Source organism: Dendropsophus ebraccatus, chromosome 8 (assembly GCF_027789765.1).
Source record: "Dendropsophus ebraccatus isolate aDenEbr1 chromosome 8, aDenEbr1.pat, whole genome shotgun sequence".
NCBI lineage: Eukaryota > Metazoa > Chordata > Amphibia > Anura > Hylidae > Dendropsophus > Dendropsophus ebraccatus.
The window spans coordinates 34,816,661-34,840,083 of record NC_091461.1 but is presented as its reverse complement, the minus strand read 5'-3'; the positions used below and the strand labels follow the sequence as shown (position 1 = coordinate 34,840,083).

The window sequence follows — 23,423 nt, the reverse complement described above, 5'->3', positions numbered from 1 at the left end:
ACCTGTATAGGTGTGACATCTGTATAGGTGTGACATCTGTATATATTTATAGATGTGACATCTGTTGACCTGTATAGGTGTGACATCTGTATATATTTATAGATGTGACATCTGTATACCTGTATAGGTGTGACATCTGTATATCTGTACAGGTGTGACATCTGTATATATTTATAGATGTGACATCTGTATACCTGTATATGTGTGATATCTGTATATCTGTATAGGTGTGACATCTGTATAGGTGCGACATCTGTATAGGTGTGACATCTGTATATATTTATAGATGTGACATCTGTAGACCTGTATAGGTGTGACATCTGTATATCTGTATAGGTGTGACATCTGTATACCTGTATAGATGTGACATCTGTATACCTGTATAGGTGTATAGGTGTGACATCTGTATATCTGTATAGGTGTGACATCTGTATACCTGTATAGGTGTGACATCTGTATACCTGTATAGGTGTGACATCTGTAAATATAATAGAATGTCATTTTGTGTTGTTCAGGTTTTTAGCCACCAGTATGAAGAGGCAGGAGATCTACCTGTGGGCCCTCAGATGGACATACTCCATGATGAAGCATCGGCTACTGCCCCAGCACAACCAGCTCCTCCGGATGGGATTTACCGCTCGTCTGCCATCATCTGGTCAATAACAGAAAACAGACAAACTATTAGCTGTGAATATATCTGTAACCTGATAATCCGCATGAGATGATATAATTGTATATCATAGCACAGGACTCTATCAATGGGTACGGATGAGAGAGAGGATGGCTAAGAACATCCATCACCAGACAGACACAAAGAGGAAGCAGAAATAACCATCTCTGGTAGGTGGAACATTGGGAAGGTAAAAAGGGTTATAAAAAAAAAAACAACAACTGATAAACCTATATCCCTACAGTACAGAAACCGGTCTCACTGATGGACTGTCTTATAGTTCTCGGTGGTTGATAACTGCAGGTTCATTCTTATAATATCAGGCATGTTAATAATCTTTCTTTGCTATAATTTTTATTCATAATTCTAATGTAATACAGCCAGGATGGGGAACATGAGGATGGGATGTATGAAGACTGAGCCCCCGGATACACAGAGGTACTTATCCCTAGGTCCATTAATGGACGATTTTATACATCTACTATACGGAACTTTATCAAGAACCCAGACTAAAGACTAGTGGCTTCTATAGACCCCATATGTCATAACAAAGACCATAGACTCAGACCCCCCCCATGTCATATATAATCCCCAGACCCCATATGATAATTACACACCCCAGATTCAGACCCTGAGTCTATACAGATCCCAGAAAAACCCAAAATGTAAAATATAGACCTCATATACACCCCCCCCCCTATGATATACAGACCCCAGAAATAGACACAATGTCATATAAAGACCCCAGACTCAAAGTCATTTATAGACCCAGACCCCATATGTGAAATACAGCCTTGGATCCACCATCATATACCAACCGCATAACTCAGACCCAATGTGATACACAAAACCTATATTACACCATCACTCATCCTGCAGGAGCTGTACCTCAGCCGTCAGGGCAGTGTGGTCAGCAGCCGTCAGGGCAGTGTGGTCAGGGCAGTGTGGTCAGCAGCTGTCAGGGCAGTGTGGTCAGGAGCTGTTTCCAGTACTTATCAGCTGCTGTATGTCCTGCAGGAAGTGGTGTATTCTTTACAGTCTGATACACTGCTCTCTGCTGCCACCTTTGTCCGTGACAGGAACTGTCCAGAGCAGCAACAAATTCTGTGCTCTCCAGACTAGAAAGAATACACCCTTTCCTGCAGGACACACAGCAGCTGATAAGTACTGGAAGGCCTGAGTATTTTTAACAGAAGTAAATTACAAATCTCTGGCACTTTCTGGTACCAGTCGATTTGAAAGAATTTTTTTGTTTGTTGCTGAACTACCTCTTTAAAGAGAACATGTGACACTAAGAATACAGTCCAATCTACTGACAGCATGTTACAGGGCAGGAGGAGGAGTTCACTCTGCCCTAAGTAGTCACATGGGTGGTCCTACTTATACCAGCAATCTGTATATATTTGAGCAAGTAAAGAAGTGTCAGTCACTGAGTAGGACTGCTTAAAGGGAATCTGTCAGGTCAGTACCAGGTACAGAGCTGCAGACACAGACAGACAGGTGGTAGGGAGATAAAACAAGTGATGCTTTTGTCTTTGCTGATGGCCATTTGCAAAGTTATAAAACTGCATTTTTCCTCAGAAGCAGAAGTGCCACACCTGTCTGCAGCTCCACCTGGTAGAGACCTGACAGATTCCCTTTAACTGTTAGTTAACTAGTAAAGAATGAGCAAAGTAGTCAAGTGGGTGGTGCTACAGTTCTCTCTATAGGCACACTTTTAGACTCAGACAGCTGTCAGTCACAGAATAGGCCCGCCCACAAGACTAATTAGGGCAGAATAAGCGAAAGGTTACATGAATTAATGACAAGTTATCCTGGGACTTCTCCCAAATCTTATATATATATATATATATATATATATATATATATATATATATATATATATATATATATATATATATATATAAAATCTGTTCATCTCCTCCTGCTCCTGCAGCCTGGACTGTATTATTACGATGACAGGTCCCCTATAATGGAGAATGACCCGACCTCCCTAGTGAGGGTCACAGGAGTTTTGTTGCTGTGCCCAGGGTCAGGGTCAGCACCCGATGATCTGGGACAAGTCCTGGGACCACCTGGGCCCCAATGTCGGCCATTGTTTTCTGCTGTGTACACATTAGTAGGTAAATGACACAGTAACCCCACAATCCATGATATGTGCTGAGGATGAGGATAGTATTCCCTGTATTACAGGGTAACATCTAGGACCTGCAGAAACACCTCCCCATATGTAACCCATGTTTATACGGTGTAATATATCTATGTATCTGCATATACAAGACACATTGTCCCTCAGCTAGGAAAACAACATGGCGGCTGCTGCATATAGCTCTAGATGGAGGAAGGACAAGAAACAGGACAACGGCTCCAATATATACAGCAATGTGTATAGTAATACTATAGGAGGCCTAATATTATAGCAGTGGGATCCCCTATACATATATGGGTCTCTACGGCAACAGCCAACAGCCAATAGGATCGCAGGATTAGATTTCAAACTGAGATAAACAACGGCAGTTGGTGCCAGTCTATGAACGTTCTTTGAGCGGACAGGACTGACTCCCTGCTATCTGAAGAGAGATTTTTGCTATTTTTTCTTCAAGATGCGTTTTTACGTCAGCGAGGAGATGATATCACCTACAGCGAGCGAGGAGAGGTACAACACCAACTCTAATAGGAGGAATAGCATCACTGATCTATCCTGTATGGTGATAGGTGGTGACTCCATATTGTAACCAATCTTTATTTTAGATTTCCAGGACGAGGAGGACAACGAGGAGGAGGACCAGGAGGAGGACAACGAGGAGGACCAGAAGGAGGACGAGGAGGTAGACCAGGAGGAGGACCAGGAGGACAAAGAGGAGGTGGACCAGGAGGAGGACCAGAAGGAGGACGAAGAGGACAACGAGGAGGAGGACCAGTAGGAGGACGACCCAGCCGGAAGAGGAAGATCCAGCAGATCAGCTACTATGAGGAGACGTGAGTGAATCTACTAGAGGGTTAGTCAGGGATTGAAAAGCATGTCTGCTTTCTTTCAGAAAGAGTGCCACTCTTGTCCTCAGTTTGTATGTGGTATTGCAGGTCAATTCCATTGAGGTGAATGGAGCAGAGCTATAATTCCATATATAACCTGAGGACAACTTCTATCAATGCGGCACAGTGGGGCGGGCAGTCAAACTGGCGTGGCCTAGAGCACCAGTGTCCCAGGACTGTGGCACCCCTCTCCCCACCTTCCATCCAGCCTAGGCGCGTTGGGGAGATGGGGAGAGAGGTGCCGCAGGCCTAGGGCAGTGATGCTCTAGGCCAGTGATGGGCACCTTTTTGAGCTTGGTGTGTCAGCATTTGGCAAAAAAAACAAGTATAACTCGAATGGTGTGTCACTTCGGAAAAAAACACCATAATTTTGCGTATTTGTAGTTTAAATAACAAAAATACGTAATTGTAATATATGACTGTACTTAATAAACCACCTAACCCTCATCCCTCCCCATACACTACCATACCTGACCGATTGACACACACACACAACCCCACCTGTCCCCCATCCCTCCCCATACACTACCCCACCTGACCCTCATCCCTTCCCATACCTGACCGTTTCACACACACACACACAACCCCACTTGACCCCTATCCCTCCCCATACACTACCCTACCTGACCCCCCATCCCTCCCCATACACTACCCTACCTGACCCCCATCCCCACACACACTACCCCACCTGATCTCCTTACGCACATACACACTACCCAACCTGACCCCATCCCTCCCCACATACACAATATCCCACCTGACCCATCCCCCGACCCCCATCCCTCCCCACACACACACTTGCAATACTGCTGCAGTCCAGGATGCGGGCTGTGGCACCAAGAGACGTTGCTAGAGGGAGGAGCAAGTTGGGGCTGGAGTGCGGCACCGCTGTGGCTACTGAGCTGTGATTGGCTGCTATGGGCAACGATGGACAATATTACTATAAGACGATAAATCTCTCCCAAAGTCTTCATTGTGTTTTATGCTGCAGATTATGACATTGATAATATTAGGAAATCACTGCAAACAATAATGCAAAGTAGTGATGCACAAAATATCGGTACTACTATCGATACTCGGGGGAAAAAAAAAGTTAAGCTGCACAACAGCAAAGCTTAACAGAGAGTATACTGCAGAGAACAGGGTGTGCAGCAATCTGAGCGCCTGCCATGTTCTGTGTGACGTCCTTGCCCCCCAGCGTCACCTCCTCCCCCCGGCTGCCAAACATCCTTTCTCCACTGCCCACAATAGCGCTAACCTTAAATTACTGACACAGAGCGAGCGCTCCTGCCAACTTTTTAAAGGGGAACTACCAGCAGGTTACAAAAATCTAACCTGCTGATAGCCCCTAATTGCACAGGAGACGCTGAGGATGAAGGTATCTCTCTTACCTTCATCCTCTGCGCCATTCATGTCCACCAAGTCATTTAATCCACGCTCTGGTAGGACCGTTACGGGCACCGGGGAGGTCATTAGCAGCACTGCCCCGCCTCCCATAGCGCTGATCTGGCCGGCCCCTGGCTTCCTTTCATTATCATTAGAAGGGGCAGATCGGTGCCATAGGAGGCGGGGCAGTGCTCCTAATGCCCCCCCCCCCCCCCCCGTGCTCCTAACAGTCCTAACGAAGCATGAACTAAACGATTATGTGGACAGGAACCGCGCCAAGGACGAAGGTAAAAGACATACCCTCATCCTCAGCATCTCCTGTGCAATAGGGACATATCAGCAAGATAGAGTTGTCTGCATTATATCCGCAGTCGGGGGTGTGGGTGTGAATTATATTATTTGATATTGAGATTCGAAATAAAAAAGAAAGGCTGGTATCGGTATAGAACTCAAAATTCTGGTATTGTAATATCACTAGTGCAAAGTGTGAACACATACTTACACCAAGAGCCTGGCTGTCAATGAGTGACACCCCCTCCTATAGATTGTATGGGCACAGCTCCTGTATGATCCCCCTTACATAGCACAAGTACAGCCACACATCAGTCTCCTCCATGCTGTACCCTGCAGCACATCTCACTTACTTACCATTGTCTTTATTACAGAGGTATCAGCTCCGCTCTGATCCTTCCTCATGGAGACTCACATTGAGGATTACATGTCTCCTCCGCTCCACACATAACAAAGCCAGGAGGAAAGTGAGATGTGCTGCAGTGTACAGCATGGAGGAGGCTGAGGGGACACATGGTGGAAGACATATGCACTATTCTATATACATGTATTATGCAGTGATATATACTGTATATACAGAGATGTATCTATCTGTGGCAGCCAGTGATCCCCCATAATACCCCACAGCAGTGACAGTCATAGACCCCCCAGGATAGTGTTATCTGTAACCACCCCCCTATGAGGGTGACTGCCATAGACCCCCATAACAATGACAGCTACAGGACAGATCACTCCCCTATAGTAGTAATAGCTATAGATCCCTCCATAACAATGGCTGCCATAGACGGCCACATGTAACCATGACAACCATGAACCTCTCCCATAATAGTGACACCCACTGTCTGCCCCCTATAGGACCCCATACAGAGAGTGACAGGACCCCCAGTAGTAGTAGTAGCAGGGTCCCCATAACATGGCCCCAGGGTCCAGGCATACACCACCTCTCCTCTGGCTGAGTAGGAAGCAGAATGGCTGCAGAGCCTGGGTCTCCCTGTAGATAACACTGCCACCTGCTGGCTGCACCTGTCATACCTCCAGCAGCCTGGACATAGGGGCAGCGTCCTGCCTGAGGGGGAGGGGCCAGAAGGGGGGGGGTCCCTGTACAGGAGAGCTCACATATACAGGTATCTGAGGGGGAGGGGCCAGGAGAGGGGGGATCCCTGTACAGGAGAAGTCACATATACAGGTATCTGAGGGGGAGGAGCCAGGAGGAGGAGGGGTCCCTGTACAGGAGAAGTCACATATACAGGTATCTGAGGGGGAGGGGCCAGGAGAGGGGGATCCCTGTACAGGAGAAGTCACATATACAGGTATCTGAGGGGTAGGGGCCAGGAGAGGAGGGATCCCTGTACAGGAGAAGTCACATATACAGGTATCTGAGGGGGAGGGGCCAGGAGGAGGGGGGGATCCCTGTACAGGAGAAGTCACATATACAGGTATCTGAGGGGGAGGAGCCAGGAGGAGGAGGGGTCCCTGTACAGGAGAAGTCACATATACAGGTATCTGAGGGGGAGGGGCCAGGAGGGGGGTGGTCCCTGTACAGGAGAAGTCACATATACAGGTATCTGAGGGGGAGGAGCCAGGAGAAGGAGAGGTCCCTGTATAGGAGAAGTCACATATACAGGTATCTGAGGGGGAGGGGCCAGGAGAGGGGGGATCCCTGTACAGGAGAGCTCACATATACAGGTATCTGAGAGGGAGGGGCCAGGAGGTCACATATACAGGTATATGAGGGGGAGGAGCCAGGAGGAGGAGGGGTCCCTGTACAGGAGAAGTCACATATACAGGTATCTGAGGGGGAGGAGCCAGGAGGGGGAGGATCCCTGTACAGGAGAAGTCACATATACAGGTATCTGAGGGGGAGGGGCCAGGAGGGGGAGGATCCCTGTACAGGAGAAGTCACAGAGCACAGCAGCACAGGGATTCACAGCAGCACAGGACAGGCTGGAGAGTCACTGGAAACAGGATTCACCTCTTTCTCTCCCTGACAATCTGATCACCTGTGCTGACACAACAGCCAGAGGATAATGATGTGTTTACACAGAGAGATTTATCTGACAGATTTTTTTTAAACCAAAGCGAGGAACAGACTATGAACAGGGAACAGGTCATAAAGGAAAGACTGAGAGTTCTCCTCTTTCCAAATCCACTCCCGGCTTTGGCTTCCAAAATCTGTCAGATAAAGCTCTCTCTGTAAAGGCACCATAACAGTCTGATTGTGTGTGTGTGGGCTGGGGGAGGGGGACACTTCTGTATAGCAGATTAGATGTCATGGTCACTAGTAGCCATGGAAAAATACAAATATTATGGGGTCAGAATATGATTTATAGCATTTATGTAATCTTTCAGGTTTCAGATTTTTCAAAGGAATAAAACAATAAAAACTATAAAGTTGCTATCGCTGAAGAATACGGATCACCTGATCACACAGATGACATTGTTTGTAAATGTGTTGTAGAACATTTTACAGTAAAATAAAGGGCTTCTTTACAAAGTACAATTGGTACAGAAAAAACAACAACATATATATAAAAGTGTTATAATCCTTACAAGATGAGGAAAATAAAATACTAAAGAATGAAAAATGGTCCGGTCCTTTATTTTGTACCACCACTCAGTTCCCACGCACAGCGCCAGTTCTGCATGAAGCACTAGGGGCCCCCAGTGTGACCATCTCCCCTCTGTCATGCGTCTCTATTGATTCTAATGGAGCCACATCACAGAGGGGAGGTTACGCTGATATGGTTCCCAGCTGCATAGTACAGATCTACTGAGCAGCTCCCCGAGGCTATGAGCCACAGCAGTAGATTTACATGGGGGAAAAAGGAGCTTTATTCCGACACACAAGACCGGGAGAGGGGAGGCAACTAGTCATCTGGACAGGGAGTCGCCCATGACTAGTTACGGCTCTCTGCCTATGAGCACAGTCTGCGGGGATGATTGACAGAGAGGCCACTATTGGGCCCCATCTGCAGGTTATCGCTGTCTGTTTTGTAGACAATATCATACCGGGTAGGATTAGATACACAGTTGAGCAGACAGTATCACATGATAGGATGAGATACAGTGGCTCAGCAGAGGGTATCACAGTTGAGAAGCTACCCCAGTATTATCCCCCTTATAGATTCTACCCCAGTATTATCCCCCTTATAGATGCTACCCCAGTATTATCCCCCTTATAGATGCTACCCCAGTATTATCCCCCTTATAGATTCTACCCCAGTATTATCCCCCTTATAGCTGCTACCCCAGTATTATCCCCCTTATAGATGCTACCCCAGTATTATCCCCCTTATAGATGCTACCCCAGTATTATCCCCCTTATAGATTCTACCCCAGTATTATCCCCCTTATAGATTCTACCCCAGTATTATCCCCCTTATAGATGCTACCCCAGTATTATCCCCCTTATAGATGCTACCCCAGTATTATCCCCCTTATAGATGCTACCCCAGTATTATCCCCCTTAAACTTGCCCCCCTTTGCCAGTGTTGTCCCCCTTATAGATGCTCACTGCGCCAGATTACCAATCCAGGCCTGATAAAGCTTATTCCCCTCATGTGGGCGCCTCAGTACCTGGCTCCATGCAGCACACTTTCTTCAGGCTCTTCTAGCAGAGAGGCAGGAGGTGACGGCCCTACCAGACCCTGTACAGGGGGGAGAGAGCGGCCTCTAGTAGCTGGAGGCAGAATATACAGCCTCCAGCCACATCTAGCAAGTTTGCTTTTCTATAATGCATTGGGGGGCCATTACAGAGGGGCGGGGCTTGCTGAGACAGGAGGAGAGGAGCTGGCGGATGCTCAAAGCTCTAGTTGGGGAGTGAGAGGAGAAGCAGAGAAAAGAGGTGACAGGATGGAGGTAACAGATCTGCCGTGCACCTCTTAGTATAATCCGGCGTGGGGCAGGGCTTTATGTAAGATTGATATACAGGTACGCCAGGCTTAATAAATCCCCCCCAGGAGTCTACTTTTACTATACCTGCTGGTAAATCCTGTTACATGTACATAACATTTGTATATGTGCATAGTTGCCAACAGTCCTGTTTTCGCCAGGACTGTCCCGGATTTGACAGGCCAGTCCCGGCTAAGTAATGTCCCAGGTTTGTCCCGGTAAGCCCCCCCCCCCCCTCCCTGTGACGGCCCCCAATGCATTGAAGCCTAAGCATAGGCTTTTTGGGCTGGAGGCTGTATGTTCTGCCTCCAGCCACCAGAGGCCGCTCTCTCCTCCCAGCTACAGGGCCTGACAGTGAGGTCACTCACTCCTGCCTCTGGGATAGAAGAGCAAGATGGCTGCCTGCTGCAGGGAGCCAGGTAATAAGGTGACCCCATGAGGGGGATTATGGAGGACTGGAATACACTGTATACCAGTCACAGCTCTGATGTATAGTTTATAATCCCCCTCACGAGGGCCCCTCAGTATACCACCTGTATTATACAGTGCTGTGAGACTGCTGGTAACTGAGGGGCCCACATGAGGGGGATAATGCTGAAGGAGATAAAGCGATATACACTGGTTTGAGAGGCTAGTATACTGGAAGACTGGTAATCAGAGCTGTGACTGGTATACGGTGTCCTAGCCTCTCACATACCTCTCAACATTTTGGACGGCCAAAGAGGGACAGGTGTGGTTCATGCTAGGAAAATTTTACAGACACTTCTTTTTAATTTAAGGATGCATTTACACATCCAGGATCTGCTGCAGAGTGATGCATTTAGTTACATCGATATCTGCAAATCTGCAGCAGATCCTGTAGGTGTGACTGCATCCTTAGGTCGCATTCACAATTGCGGACCCAAAACTGTGGACAAGATTACAAATGTGTTTCAGTTCCTGTCGGCATTTTCAGGTCCCCACTGTCATATAGGTGACACAGACGCACAATGGCTTCATCGTTCTGTTGCAGCATGGATCATGTCCCCAAATGGATTAGAAACACTTACAGATGTGTGTATGGGGCCATAGAACTCAATGAGTCTGCATGTGTGACAGCGGCCATAATGTCACATGGTTCATGGGAATATAACAATGTTTATAATCCAGCTTCCACCACATGATAGAATAATATGTAAGTTTGGGTTATAAAGTAAGAAACCAGGGACTTTCTAGAGCAACATTGAAGGTTTATTAATGGAAATCTAATTCCTAGGTCAAAAAGAGGGACATGTAAGGGGCAAAGAGGGACATGGGTCAAAAGTAGGGACTGTCCCTCCAAAAGAGGGACACTTGGGAGGTATGCTCTCATACCAGTGTATATATCTTTACCTCCTGCAGCCTCATTCCCTCATGTGGGAACCTCAGTATACCACCAGTCTCACAGCACTGTATTATACTGGTGGTATACTGAGGGGCCCACATGAGGGGATTATATACCAGTATATACCAGTCACACCACACTGTATTAGGCCTACGCTAACGACCAATCGTTCCATGACCTGGCCGGGGTCATGGAACGGCCAGTCTCTGCCCGGATCATCACAGCCGGTACTTAAAGGGGTTATCCAGCACTACAAAAACATGACCACTTTTTCCCCCTACTGTTGTCTCCAGTTCAGGTGCAGTTTGCAATTAAGCTCCATTTACTTCAATGGAATTGAGTTTCAAAACCCCACCCAAACTGAAGACAACAGTAGGGGGAAAGTGGCCACGTTTTTGTAGCGCTGGATAACCCCTTCAAAGTGTAACTGTCATTTCAGGGCCATTTTTCTGAAAACATTAAATATCAACAGTACAAGCGATTTTAAGAAACTCTGTAATAGGTTTTATGTACTAAAAGAGTTTCCTTCTGTACTGAAAAAGCAATCTCCCAGCCTCCCCCCTCACTGCAGAAGCAGCAGGATTTCTGTGTCCATTATGTGGCTATGGAGAGGGGAGGGGCTGTTAGGAGTGACTGAGCACGGAGGATTTCTGCACAGCACAACACCCTGCAATCTTCTCTCAGTAAGTTCATAGATAAGCACTGACCTTTCTGACACCTGTATTTAGCGTTTTAAGTGCCCAGAGAGTCTACAAACAGCTGACCTTCATGTCACCTCTTCCTGCTCCCTCATCTCCCCCAGCCCCTCCCCCCTTCATAGGCTTACAATGGAGAGAGCAGAACCCGTCTTCACTGGCTTCTCTGTAATGAAGACGTGTTTGCCTGATAATGCACAGATAAAAAGTCAGGGGGGGAGGCAGGGAGATTGCTTCTTGAGTACAGAAGGAGGCTTTTTTGGCTGAGGAAACCTATTACAGAGTTTCTTAAAATCGCTTATGCTACTGATTTCTGCAATAAAAAAAAAATATGACAGTTACGCTTTAAGTATCGGCTGGATAATCTTTCTGGCCGCAGGGTTCTGATGTGGGCGCATCAGCGCGCTCCTATCAGAACCTCCCCCAGCACGCAATGAAGCAAGCGGCCGGAGCTGCTCACTTCATAGTGTGCAATGTTAGGGTTTTCTACGGCCGATATTCACTGAATTGCAGCCGTAGAAAACTGACATGTCAGTTATTTGTGGGTCCGCATGGGATCCCGGCAGGAGCGTATACGATGTGTATATGCTCCGGCTGGGATCCTATAGCACAGGGGTCCTCAACTAGCGGACCAGGGAGGCCAGCTGTCCGGACCCCTGGTCACACCTCCAAACCGCCCCGGATCCGGTCCGTTCCGGGGCAGTTAGGAGGTCCCGCTCCCCACCGCACTTCCTCCCGCCCCATAGGCGTACTGTCCTTAGATGTCAGTACGCCTGTGGGGCTGGGGGCAGTGTCGGTCTGGCCCCCGGCTGATACGTGCTTTGTAGGGATGTCCCGGGGATTCCCCAGCAGAGCGCACACCACAGACCGGAAGTACAGGCCAGCGGCGTACACTGAGGTCACTGGTGCGCGCTCTTCTGGGGAATCCCCGGGACATCCCTACAGAGCGCGTATCAGCCGGGGGCCGGACCGACAGGAGAAGAGAGGAAGACGGCGCAGCGGGGGAGCGAGGTGCTAGGTGAGTTGGGGTTTGTTTTTGTTTTTTTTTTGTCTGGGGGCCATCTATAAGGGTAGAGAGCACAGGGGGGCTGTATACTACTGGGGGGGGGGGGACGCTCACAGGGGGCTATATACTACAGGGGGACCTCACAGGGGGCTATATACTACAGAGGGAGAGAGCACAGGGGCACTATATACTACTGGGGAGAGAGCACAGGGGGGCTATATACTACTGGGGGGAGAGCACAGGGGGCTATATACTACTGGGGGGAGATCACAGGGGACTATATACTACAGGGGGAGAGCACAGGTGGGCTATATACTACTGGGGGGAGAGCACAGGGGGCTATATACTACTGGGGGGAGATCATAGGGGGCTATATACTACAGGGGGAGAGCACAAGGGGGCTATATACAACTGGGGGGAGATCATAGGGGGCTATATACTACAGGGGGAGAGCACAGGGGGCCTATATATACTACTGGGGGGACCTCACAGGGGTGCTATATACTACTGGGGGGACCTCACAGGGGTGCTATATACTACTGGGGGGAGCTCACAGGGGTGCTATATACTACTGGGGGGAGCTCACAGGGGGGCTATATACTACTGGGGGGAGCTCACAAGAGGCTATATACTACAGGGGGAGAGCACAGGGGGCTATATACTACTGGGGGGAGCTCACAGGGGGCTATATACTACAGGGGGAGAGCACAGGGGGCTATATACTACTGGGGGGAGCTCACAGGGGTCTATATACTACAGGGGGAGAGCACAGGGGGGCTATATACTACTGGGGGGGAGCTTACAGGGGGGGCTATATACTACAGGGGGAGAGCACAGGGGGGCTATATACTACTGGGGGGAGCTCACAGGGGGCTATATACTACTGGGGGAGCTCAAAAGGCGGCTATATACTACTAGGGGGGAGCTCACAGGGGCTATATACTACTGGGGGGAGCTCACAGGGGGCTATATACTACAGGGGGAGAGTGCACTGGGGGGCTATATACTACTGGGGGAGCAACATGGGGCTATACACTACTGGGGGAGAGCGCACACGGGGGCTTCACACTACTGGGGGAGCAACAGGGGGGGCTATATACTACCAGGGCAGTCACCCCCTTTGTACCTTATATCAAAGGGTTGGTGAGAGAGAAAAAAATGCCAGTTTTCCCGCTAATAAGCAGCAATTCTGTATGTAAATAGTTGAACGTTTGTGAAACGATGTTCAGCTCGGACCTTCACCTGACTATAAACCCCGGTAAGTGGACCTTCACTAAAAGTTGTTGAGTACCCCTGCCATAGCAGATAAGGCTATGTTCACAGACGCATAAAATATGGACGTTGTTGCCAACTCCAGTTATCTGATCCAGTAACCCCCAGTCTGCTCCAGATACCCCCAGTCTCCTCCAGCTACCCCATGACTCCTAGCTGCACCCCTGCTCCTCATCTGTTCCTGTACTACTACAACAGCCCTCATCCTTCTGTATTGTTCTGACTGTAAAGTTCTAACTGGAAAATTCTGGAACACCCCCCCCCCCCCCTCCCCCCCAAAAAAAAAAAAAAAATCTGGTGACAAGCCACATCCCGTAAACCACACCCACTATAAGCCACACCCCTTGTTGAAAATGCTAAAGTGTCCCTGGAAAAAAATTTCAAATGTTGGCAACTATGTATGTGTTCATAGACTCCATTATCTGCTCGGGCCGTATACATCAGGGTTCCTGTCTATTTGCAGTATAGAATAGTGGAGCAGCTGGCAGTATGCCTGCAGAAGTCTCCAGTAACATGCACATACTGACAGGGGCTCCTTGTTTTTTTTTTTTTTTTTTTTTTAAACAATATTTTATTCAAAGTTTACAGCGATATAGTTATACAGTTAAGAAGACAGGTTGGGTCTGTACCCTTAGGTCGCTCTCAAGTGCGAAATCCTAATAACTTTTAGGTACACAATACATTGATTATGCATTCACGCGGCAGGTTGTACAAATAACTCCCGTATTGTTCTGGAAATATGTCTTTACCCCGCCGGGGCTTCCCAGTCGCCTCCTAAAATAAAGTAACAGCGCCAATAGGTGGCGAGATGGCTAGTGCAGGACTACTAGCCAAGTAGTGAGGCGCTCTCGACTTCCTTTTTTCAGGGGGAGAAGCAAACCTCCAAACCAAATATCCTCATAATCATGAGATTAGCCTGGGAGAGTGAGGGGGGTACAGGCGAGGGGGGGGAAACATCAGGGGGGAGAAGGGATGACACTAGGAAGGAAGGGGGGTAAGGAGGTGGGGGGGGGGGGGGGGGAGGGGAGGGAATGGTAGGGGAGGGATGGCCAGGGCGGGAAGGGGGGAGACAGAGAATATACGTTATATCAGGAGACTAAGGAGAGGCATAACCCTCCGTGCATCATTTTACACAAGCCTCCCCGTGGAAGAGGAGGGATGAAAGAGGAGACGTGAGTCCAGTGGAGGCCTGAGAAAATCTAAAAAGGCCTTGTAAGAGAAAGTCAAAATTTAACCGGACCAACAAAGAATTCCAAAACCTGTTCATCCCTTTAAACTAGGAGAGGGGAGGAGGGGGGGGCAGTAGACAAATCAGATGGTCGCAATGGTTCCCCCATTATCTTGTACTCCGTCTTCAGCCGAAGAGTCAATCATGGGGGGGCCAGTCCCTCCTCCGGCGCCGGCATGTGGTTCTGTTTGCGGCGTTTCTTGCCCGGGCTTATCAGAAATAAATCCGCTGACGGCTCCTGGATCATGTCTTCCTGAAGGGGGGAAGATGTCGGGACAGGTCGTAAAAGAGGGCAGTGGGCCGCTTCCTCAGCTGAGGTGTATGATTGCAGACTGCCATCACTGTATATTATCTTCAGGGTCGCAGGGTACTGCAGGCGAAACTTTATACCTTTCCTGTATAGTTCAGAGCATACTGTACTGAACGCTCTGCGCTTGCGTGTGGTCTCTGCTGAGTAATCTGCAAACAGGATTACTTTAGTTTCATTAAGCATAAGGGGAGTGTTCCTGGATCTAAAGGCTTTGAGGACATCCTCTTTATCATTGAAATCCAGGTATCTCATGATGACCTGTCGCGGGCGTGTTTTCCCGATACCGTTATTGTCATCAAGGTTTGTAATGCCGGGCCCGACTCGGTGCGCGCGCTCCACTTTCTTGGGGAAGGGCAACCCCAGGGCCTCTGGTAATATAGTCTCACATATATGTTTAAGTTGCTGCGGTTTGACGGACTCCGGGAGGCCGATTAGGCGCAGATTGTTGCGACGCGCCCGGTTCTCTTGATCCTCAAGGCGGTCCCTAAGTATGGCAGTTTCCCTTGTGAGGTAGCGGACCTGGGCCACTGTGGAAGAGGAAACGTTCTCCGCCTGGTGTACTCTGTGTTCAATCTCATCCATGCGAACAGCATGTTGTTGTACCTCTAATTGTAAGGCTTGCAGGGATGCCCCTATGGTGGTGACCAGAGTCTCTCTCAGGTCAGGCGCCAGGCGATCCGCCACCTCTATAGCCAGGTGCTTGTAGTTGATAGGGATCATGGGTGACTGTGGCGCAGCTGCAATCTCGTGCGGGAGGGAGATCTGGGAGTCCTGAGACAACAGAATATAATCCGAGTCGGGCGCACTTATCTGTTCTGGTATGCTTGCCGGGTCGTCAGGAGCCCTAGCGCCCGCTCTGGTTTGTGGTGGCGCGGCTGTACATGTGGCGTCCGCCATCTTGGGAGCAGAAGAGGCTGTCTCCGTGCTGGTGCCGGCCGGACCGGCGGGGACTCTCAACACAAACCGGTCCATACGAGGGTGACCCGGAGCAGATGAGGGGTCTCACGGTGATGTCTGTCCCCCACTGCGGCCAGTATCGTCGCTGTGTATGCGGGTATAGTGAGGTGGTCTGGAGGAGCTGCGTCCCGCACGTCCTCACATCCCTGCGCCGGAACCGGAAGTCCAGGGGCTCCTTGTTGTGTATACATCGGGCGGCTGGGGGTGGCGGATGTCTCTAGGAATGGAATAGTGGGATTGGGGGAGGCTACTAGGAAATGTCATGTCTTACCTTTTGGTGACAGTATGCATTTCATTCCTTACATGTATCCAGCCTGTAGTAACTGATGGTCTATCAGATAGCTCATTGATATTAGATTGGCGGTCGTCTAACTCCCTGAACCCTCACTGGTTTGAATTCACTACTGGTGGTGTAAGCAACTGCAGCATTGTCCTGTTCACTTGAAAGGGGTTGTCCAGCAAAAATCTTTTTCTTTCAAATCAACTGGCTTCAGAAAGTTATATAGATTTGTATTTTATTTCTATTTAAAAATCTCAAGTCTCCCCATACATATCAGCTGCTGTATGCCCTGCAGAAAATGTTTTCTTTTCAGTCTGACACAGTGCTCTCTGCTGCCACCTCTGTCCAAAACAGGAACTGTCTAGAGCAGCAGAAACCCCCCATAGAAAACCTCTCCTGCTTTGGACAGTTCATGTAACAGACAAAGATGGCAGCAGAGAGCACTGTGTCAGACTGAAAAGAATACACCACTTCCTGCTGGACATACAGCAGCTGATAAGTACTTGAGTAGGCTTGAGATTTTTAAATAGAAGTAAATTTCAAGTCTATATAATTTTCTGAAATTATATGAAAGAAAACGATTTTTGCTGGATTACCCCTTTTAATGAGACTACACTACAGTACCTTTTAAACCATCATTACAACTATGGTAACTGCAGGGCTGTGACCTTCCATGAGTGTCTTGGCCTCATCATATGGCTGAGTGTCTAGATGAGGAGGAGAGGCCATCAGATATTAACCCTTTAAGGACGTGGCCCATTTTCGTTTTTACGTTTTCGGTTTTTCCTCCTTGTGTTTAAAAGGTCATAGCACTTGCATTTTTCCACCTAGAAACCCACATGAGCCCTTATTTTTTGCGTCACTAATTGTACTTTGCAATTACAGGCTGAATTTTTGCATAAAGTACACTGCGAAACCAGAAAAAAATTCAAAGTGTGGTGAAATTGAAAAAAAAAAACGCATTTCTTTTATTTGGGGGAAATGTGTTTTTACGCCATTCGCCCTGGGGTAAAACTGACTTGTTATGCATGTTCCTCAAGTTGTTACGATTAAAACGATATATAACATATATAACTTATATTGTATCTGATGGCCTGTAAAAAATTCAAACCGTTGTTAACCAATATAGGTTCCTTAAAATCGCTCCATTCCCAGGCTTATAGCGCTTTTATCCTTTGGTCTATGGGGCTGTGCGAGGTGTCATTTTTTGCGCCATGATGTGATCTTTCTATCGGTACCTTGATTGCCCATATACGTGTTTTTGATCGCTTTTTATTAAATTTTTTCTGGATTTGATGCGACCAAAAATGCGCAATTTTGCACTTTGGGATTTTTTTGCGCTGACGCCGTTTACCGTACGAGATCAGGAATGTGATTAATTAATAGTTCGGGCGATTACGCACGCGGCGATAGCAAACATGTTTATTTATTTATTTATTTGTTTACTTTTATTTAAAACCTGGGAAAAGGGGGGTGATTCAGACTTTTATTAGGGGAGGGGGCTTTTTACTATTAACAACACTTTATTTTATTTTTTTACACATATACTAGAAGCCCCCCTGGGGGACTTCTAGTATATACACTGTGATCTCTCATTGAGATCTCTGCAGCATAGATATGCTGCAGAGATCCATGAGATCGGCACTCGTTTGCTTTCGGCTGCTGCAGCCGAAAACGAACGAGTGCCGAGCCGAGGACGGCGCCATCTTGGCCGCGTCCCCGGCCGGCATCAGTAACGGAGATCGCTCCTCCGGGACAAGGTCCCGGAGGAGCGATCTCCCCCACTAGACCCCAGGGAAACGTTGCCTCCGGTAATCGGAGGCAGCTGTCAACTTTGACAGCTGCCTCCGATTAGCTAATTAGCGGGCACGGCGATCAGACCGTGCCCGCTAATAGCAGCGGGCACGGGCTACTCGCGGCACCCGGGATCGCGGCACTTCAAAGCGGGGCCGCCGCGCGGCCCCGCTTTGAAGTGCAAGTGAGGACATATGACGTAGGGGTACGTCATATGTCCTTAAGAGGTTAAAGGATAACCCCTTAAATTGTCTGAATTAGAGAATTATTTTTTTTTAATGGACTATTAGTATTGTGACACCTTACCCTTCTCCCACAGTACATCAGCCATCCCAGGAGAGCCGCCAGAGAAGAAGAGGAAGAAGATGGTGGAGTCGATCCCACAGACAGAGGTTTTTGCCACTTTCTTCAGGATCCTTGGTAAGACTTATTGCAAAGACACCAACCTACACACAATCACATGAGCAGCTCCTCTTGGAAGTTTCCCATCCAGCACTAACTGCTAGGACCTGAGAAACCTCCAATCCTAATAGTTTAAAGGGATACAATCACCCACTTTCTGTATGAGGACACAGCTGTAAAGCCTAAATTGGGCAGTTTTCATACCTTACTTTATTAAAGATTTCTTGGTGCTTGGTCCAGTGAAAAGTACTTTTTAACTTTGGTGGTAGGGCCTAAGGCACCAGTGTGGGCAGAGCTAAGTGGCGCTATGGACATAGAGCCCCGTCCAGGTGGCACAAACCAAACAATAAAAAGCATTTTTCACTGGACCAAGCATCAAGAGATCTATAATAAAGTAAGGTATAAAAACTGCTGAATTTAGGCTTTACAGCTGTGTAGAGAAGTGACATTAGAGCTGGGGACTCTGGGGTCTTTCATTCTAATATACCCATCAGTCACACATTACTCTATGTTCCTCCTGCTGCTTCTTACAATATATTTTGTGGCTTTGTTGTGGTCACAGATGGTGAAATTTATTGAGTGAAATGATATTACAATAATGTTATTTCTGCTCTTTTTAGAGGACAGCCACATCCGTCAATTCCTGGCCAGGGATCGCTGTTACAAGATCTCGGACAAGGTAGTATAACATTATATAGATAAAGACACATGACTGTACAGGACAGAATCCCCACCAGATGTGCAGGTTATGTGGTCATTATATTACTGAATTACATGTATATGCATGGCTTATGTGCTCAAAGTCATTGTGCAATCATTTTTTTAAGAGTTTTGCGCCATTTGGTTTCTGCAGCATTCATGTATTACAGACGTCCAGGATAAAGCCCCAACATGTCCATCAGTTGTATCTGGTATTGCAGCTTATCTCCACTGCAGTGAATGGCAGTAAACTGCAATACCACATACACACATATACATATATACACACACACACACACACACACACACACACACATTTATATACATACACACACACACACACACACAGCCATGTTTGTCTCTCTGATCCTGTGCAGCCACTATCAGTATTGTAGAAATCTACTAGCAGCCTCTAACTTTCTTCTCACCCTACTAGTACCTCCTGGCAGTCGTTCTCGAGTACTTGTGGAGAGCGAGGATAAGTACCGAGAATTATAGACGATACTTCTTTCCAGCCCTGTGAGTTTCTTTTCTCTTACCTGATATGTACAATGCTGATGAATAAAGAGTAAAATAAGTTATAGAACTAGAATATCCTTGTAGATAACTTGTATAATATCTTCTGCCAGGTTTCTAGCCAACCAGATGGAGGAGGAAGAAGACTTTCTGCATGAGATCTACCCGTGGGACCTTGGAAGTAACTGGAAGTTGAAGACCGAAGACCTGCACGAGAGACGCAACCAGTTGCTCATCCGCCTTGGATTCCGTGCTTGGGTGGACCGGGACACCTGCGACTTCGTAAGTAAAGAGGAAAATACGTCCAGTCTGAGTAAAATCTGTGGTAATAATTGTATTGTAACACTTGTACGATTTCTTTCTAGATCATGGCCAAACATCGCTTACACTGGGCATGGGCAAGAGACCGGCAGATCCACCACAGCCGGTCCAACCGCGATTTTAGGAGAGATGAGAGCGAGTTCACCATCTACGGCCCAGAGAGGATCCCACCATCGTGCGCCCTTTGTAAGAACTGCCAGATGGAGAGCAAGGTGGCACCCGGCACCGCAGAGTCATGAACATCACAGGTGAGTAAAAGGCTGGTGTGGAAGAAGAATTTAAAGCGAATGTACCATCAATGGAGCCTCGTCACAGAAGGGAGGGGTTTCGTCACACTGGGGAGGTTCCGCCTCCAGTGCCTCAGGCCCGGCCAGTGCCTGGGAATAGACCGGTGTCATGCGTGGGAACCGGGCTGCGATTCAAAAAAAGGATCCCCGCACCTGCGCCAGTCTATTCATTTTTACACTTACCATCCCTCCTGAGTCTGTCTCTGTTTGAATTTCCCGCTGTTTGCAGGTCCCTGAAGCTCCAGTTGGTGGCTTCATTTTTTCTTTACTTCCTGGTTTGGGCTTTTCCATGATGCACTTTATCTCCTGAGATGTCTGTCTCTGGAAAACTGTTAGATGGCTTACATCTTGTTCAGCCAATCAGAGCTGAGCAACCTGTGTCATCTGACAAAGGGAGGCTGGCTTAGCAGAGCTTAGACCCGCCTCCCTCTTGATGATGTAATTGTCACAAAATGGCTTCCACAGAGCAGCATTGGGTGAACAGTCATTGAGTAAGAATGAGTTTAGTTCACTTTCTGGTGGGGGTTTGAGAGGGGAAAAGATAGGGAAGGGGGGCAGATAGGTCACTGAAGCATATTACAGTTATATAACTTTGTTATGCGTTTCAATTACTGGGAAAAAGCTTTTCGCTGGAGTACCCAGGCAAAGACTAGGATTTGAGGATATAGGGCTTCTTCCTTCTTTACTATCTCAGGCAATTGGGAGTATTAAGAACCTGTAAAGGCAGCAGACACATAGCGTAGAGGAATGGATTAAATTTCAGTTTTCATTATTATATACTTATTCATGCAGATATGGAGAAATGAGATGAAGTATGCATTGAAGGCACATGTCATTACTAATTGATTCATAAAAAAAAATATTTTGCGCCATTTATTCGTTTCTGGCATATAGCATGACATGCATTGCTTCCCTCATTGACAGTTTGGTTTCTTCAGTAAACATGTATAACTTTTCTAATCTTTTTTTCCTTATACCTAGCATGTGCTGTTGCCAGGATGGGGGCCAAACAATTCAAGACGAGCTAGGACATGAAGATCCAGAAGCCTACAGGATGAGGTTGTATGCTTCATATACACACACATCTGCATTTTACACATAGTGTTACCTCCCTTAGTATGCCCAGAGGAAGGGTAGTACAGTAGCCATGGATTCCCTTCAGGTTTCCTCCACAGGGGGTTTTTCCTGACCTGAGTGTTGCTGTACAGGGAGGTAGCAACCACAACACAACAACACATACAATAAATTTCACATTATTCAACATAAATTACTGTGTGTGTCATTTCTTTAGTGTCTGTGTGTGGATTTAAAGGGACTGTCTCATCACAGTTTTTCTCTATTTTGAGTCATATTTGGTGGTGGTGGTGGTGGGGGGGGAGGTCTCAAGCAGAGGACAGCACATTGTGTATGCATCATCACCACAATTAAGGTTTTATTTAATTGCTTTATGAGCAGATTTCAAGCAGATAAATAAAGCCATTGCAACTTTTCTACTCACACATGGTTCTGTCATAAGGTTTAGTGCATCACCTGGACAATCGCTGTTCTGTGCTGAACATTGAATGCTTATATATGCTTACAGTATGTGCATACAGGCTCAGACTGGCTTGGGGAAATCGCTCCATGGGCTACAAACTAAAGTGGGCCCCCAAGTTTGCGTCAGCACCCGGGAAACCTAGGCCCAGGGGTGTAGCTAAGATTCACAGGGCCCCATAGCAAAAGACTGTACAGGGCCCCCTCCCCTACACACAACAAAAAGCACTATATATAAAATCTCTTGTGGCCAGAGGCTGAATCCTGCCCGCAGCCACAAGAGTGACTGGCAGAGCAGAGAGCCAATGGCTGCTTGCTCTGTCAGTCCTCTGTATTTAAATAAAAGGGGCCATTAGGAGCCCTTATGGTTAAATACATAGGTGCAGGAGCAAACTACCTTCTGCTTAACCCCTTATGTACTGCAGTGTGTAAGTGACCCAAAGTTCACTTCGATGCCACAACACAAAAAAAGGGTTAAAAGATAAGGAGTAGAGATGAGCGAACCTCGAGCATGCTCGAGTCGATCCGAACCCGAACTTTCGGCATTTGATTAGCAGTGGCTGCTGAACTTGGATAAAGGAAAAAAAGAAAAATTGGTCAGCTCTCCTAGAACACCGTTCACACTAGGCAGGAGCTCGTTGCCATTTCTGAAACTGCAAACCCACAAAAACACAGAAAAATGCAACAGCAAGATACAAACCCACCATAGACATGAAAATAATTAAAAGCAGCCCCCCCCCAACTGCCAAAAAAATTCCCACAAAAATATAGTGTACAGTGTAGGGTCTGCCTCGATATGAGTCCACCTTATCGTGGTGAGGCAGTTTACGCTGTTTGCAAATAGTAACCAAGAGACTCATTATTTTTGCAGGATTTTTTTTGGCAGTTGGGGGGGCTGCTTTTAATTATTTTCATGTCTGTGGTGGGTCTGTATCTTGCTGTTGCGGTGAGCTGTTGCATTTTTCTGTGAACTTGGATAAAGCCCTAAGGCTATGTGGAAATCATGGATATAGTCATTGACTGTATCCATGTTTTCCAGACAACCTTAGAGCTCTATCCAAGTTCAGCAGCCCCAGCTAATCAAATACCGAACATTTGGGTTCGGATCGATTTGAACCCGAACCCGGTTCGCTCATCTCTAATAAGGAGCTTTCTGCTTCACTGCTCTGATTACCCCTAACCTCGGACCTTGCAGCTGGAGAACAGATGTCAAGGGTTATCAGAGCAGTGAAGCAGACATTTTGTTTTTTTGCTTTTTAACCCCTTTTTTTAGAATCCAGTTTTATTAGATTTTCAGTGTTATAATACATAAAGAATATAAAGGCAAAACAGAAACATACAAAAGTATGAACATAAAAGTCAGGTTACACCACCAATATAGGGGAGGAACAATTCCCAAGGAAGCAAATGATCACAGTGTAGTGCATAAAGTGAGGACTCACATAAGTAATGCAGAATGTGCACCCACCTCAGTAATAAAAAAATATGC

General features: G+C 47.3%; 1 protein-coding gene across 2 annotated transcripts; it reads left to right on the top strand.

The window, feature by feature from the left end:
* Positions 1-515: 515 nt before the first annotated feature.
* On the top strand, positions 516-21,657 carry LOC138798518 (speedy protein 1-A-like). Of its 2 annotated transcripts, XM_069979015.1 has the most exons (9): positions 516-840; positions 3,274-3,326; positions 3,422-3,649; positions 18,496-18,596; positions 19,199-19,257; positions 19,714-19,796; positions 19,907-20,075; positions 20,159-20,362; positions 21,383-21,657. In XM_069979015.1, the coding sequence occupies exons 2-8, from the start codon at positions 3,274-3,276 to the stop codon at positions 20,351-20,353; spliced, it is 888 nt and encodes a 295-aa protein (XP_069835116.1). In that variant the 5' UTR covers positions 516-840; the 3' UTR covers positions 20,354-20,362; positions 21,383-21,657. The 2 variants fall into 2 exon arrangements, with proteins under 2 accessions (XP_069835116.1, XP_069835115.1); XM_069979014.1 differs by lacking the exon at positions 516-840 and having other exon boundaries at positions 3,181-3,326.
* The last annotated feature ends 1,766 nt before the right edge of the window (positions 21,658-23,423 follow it).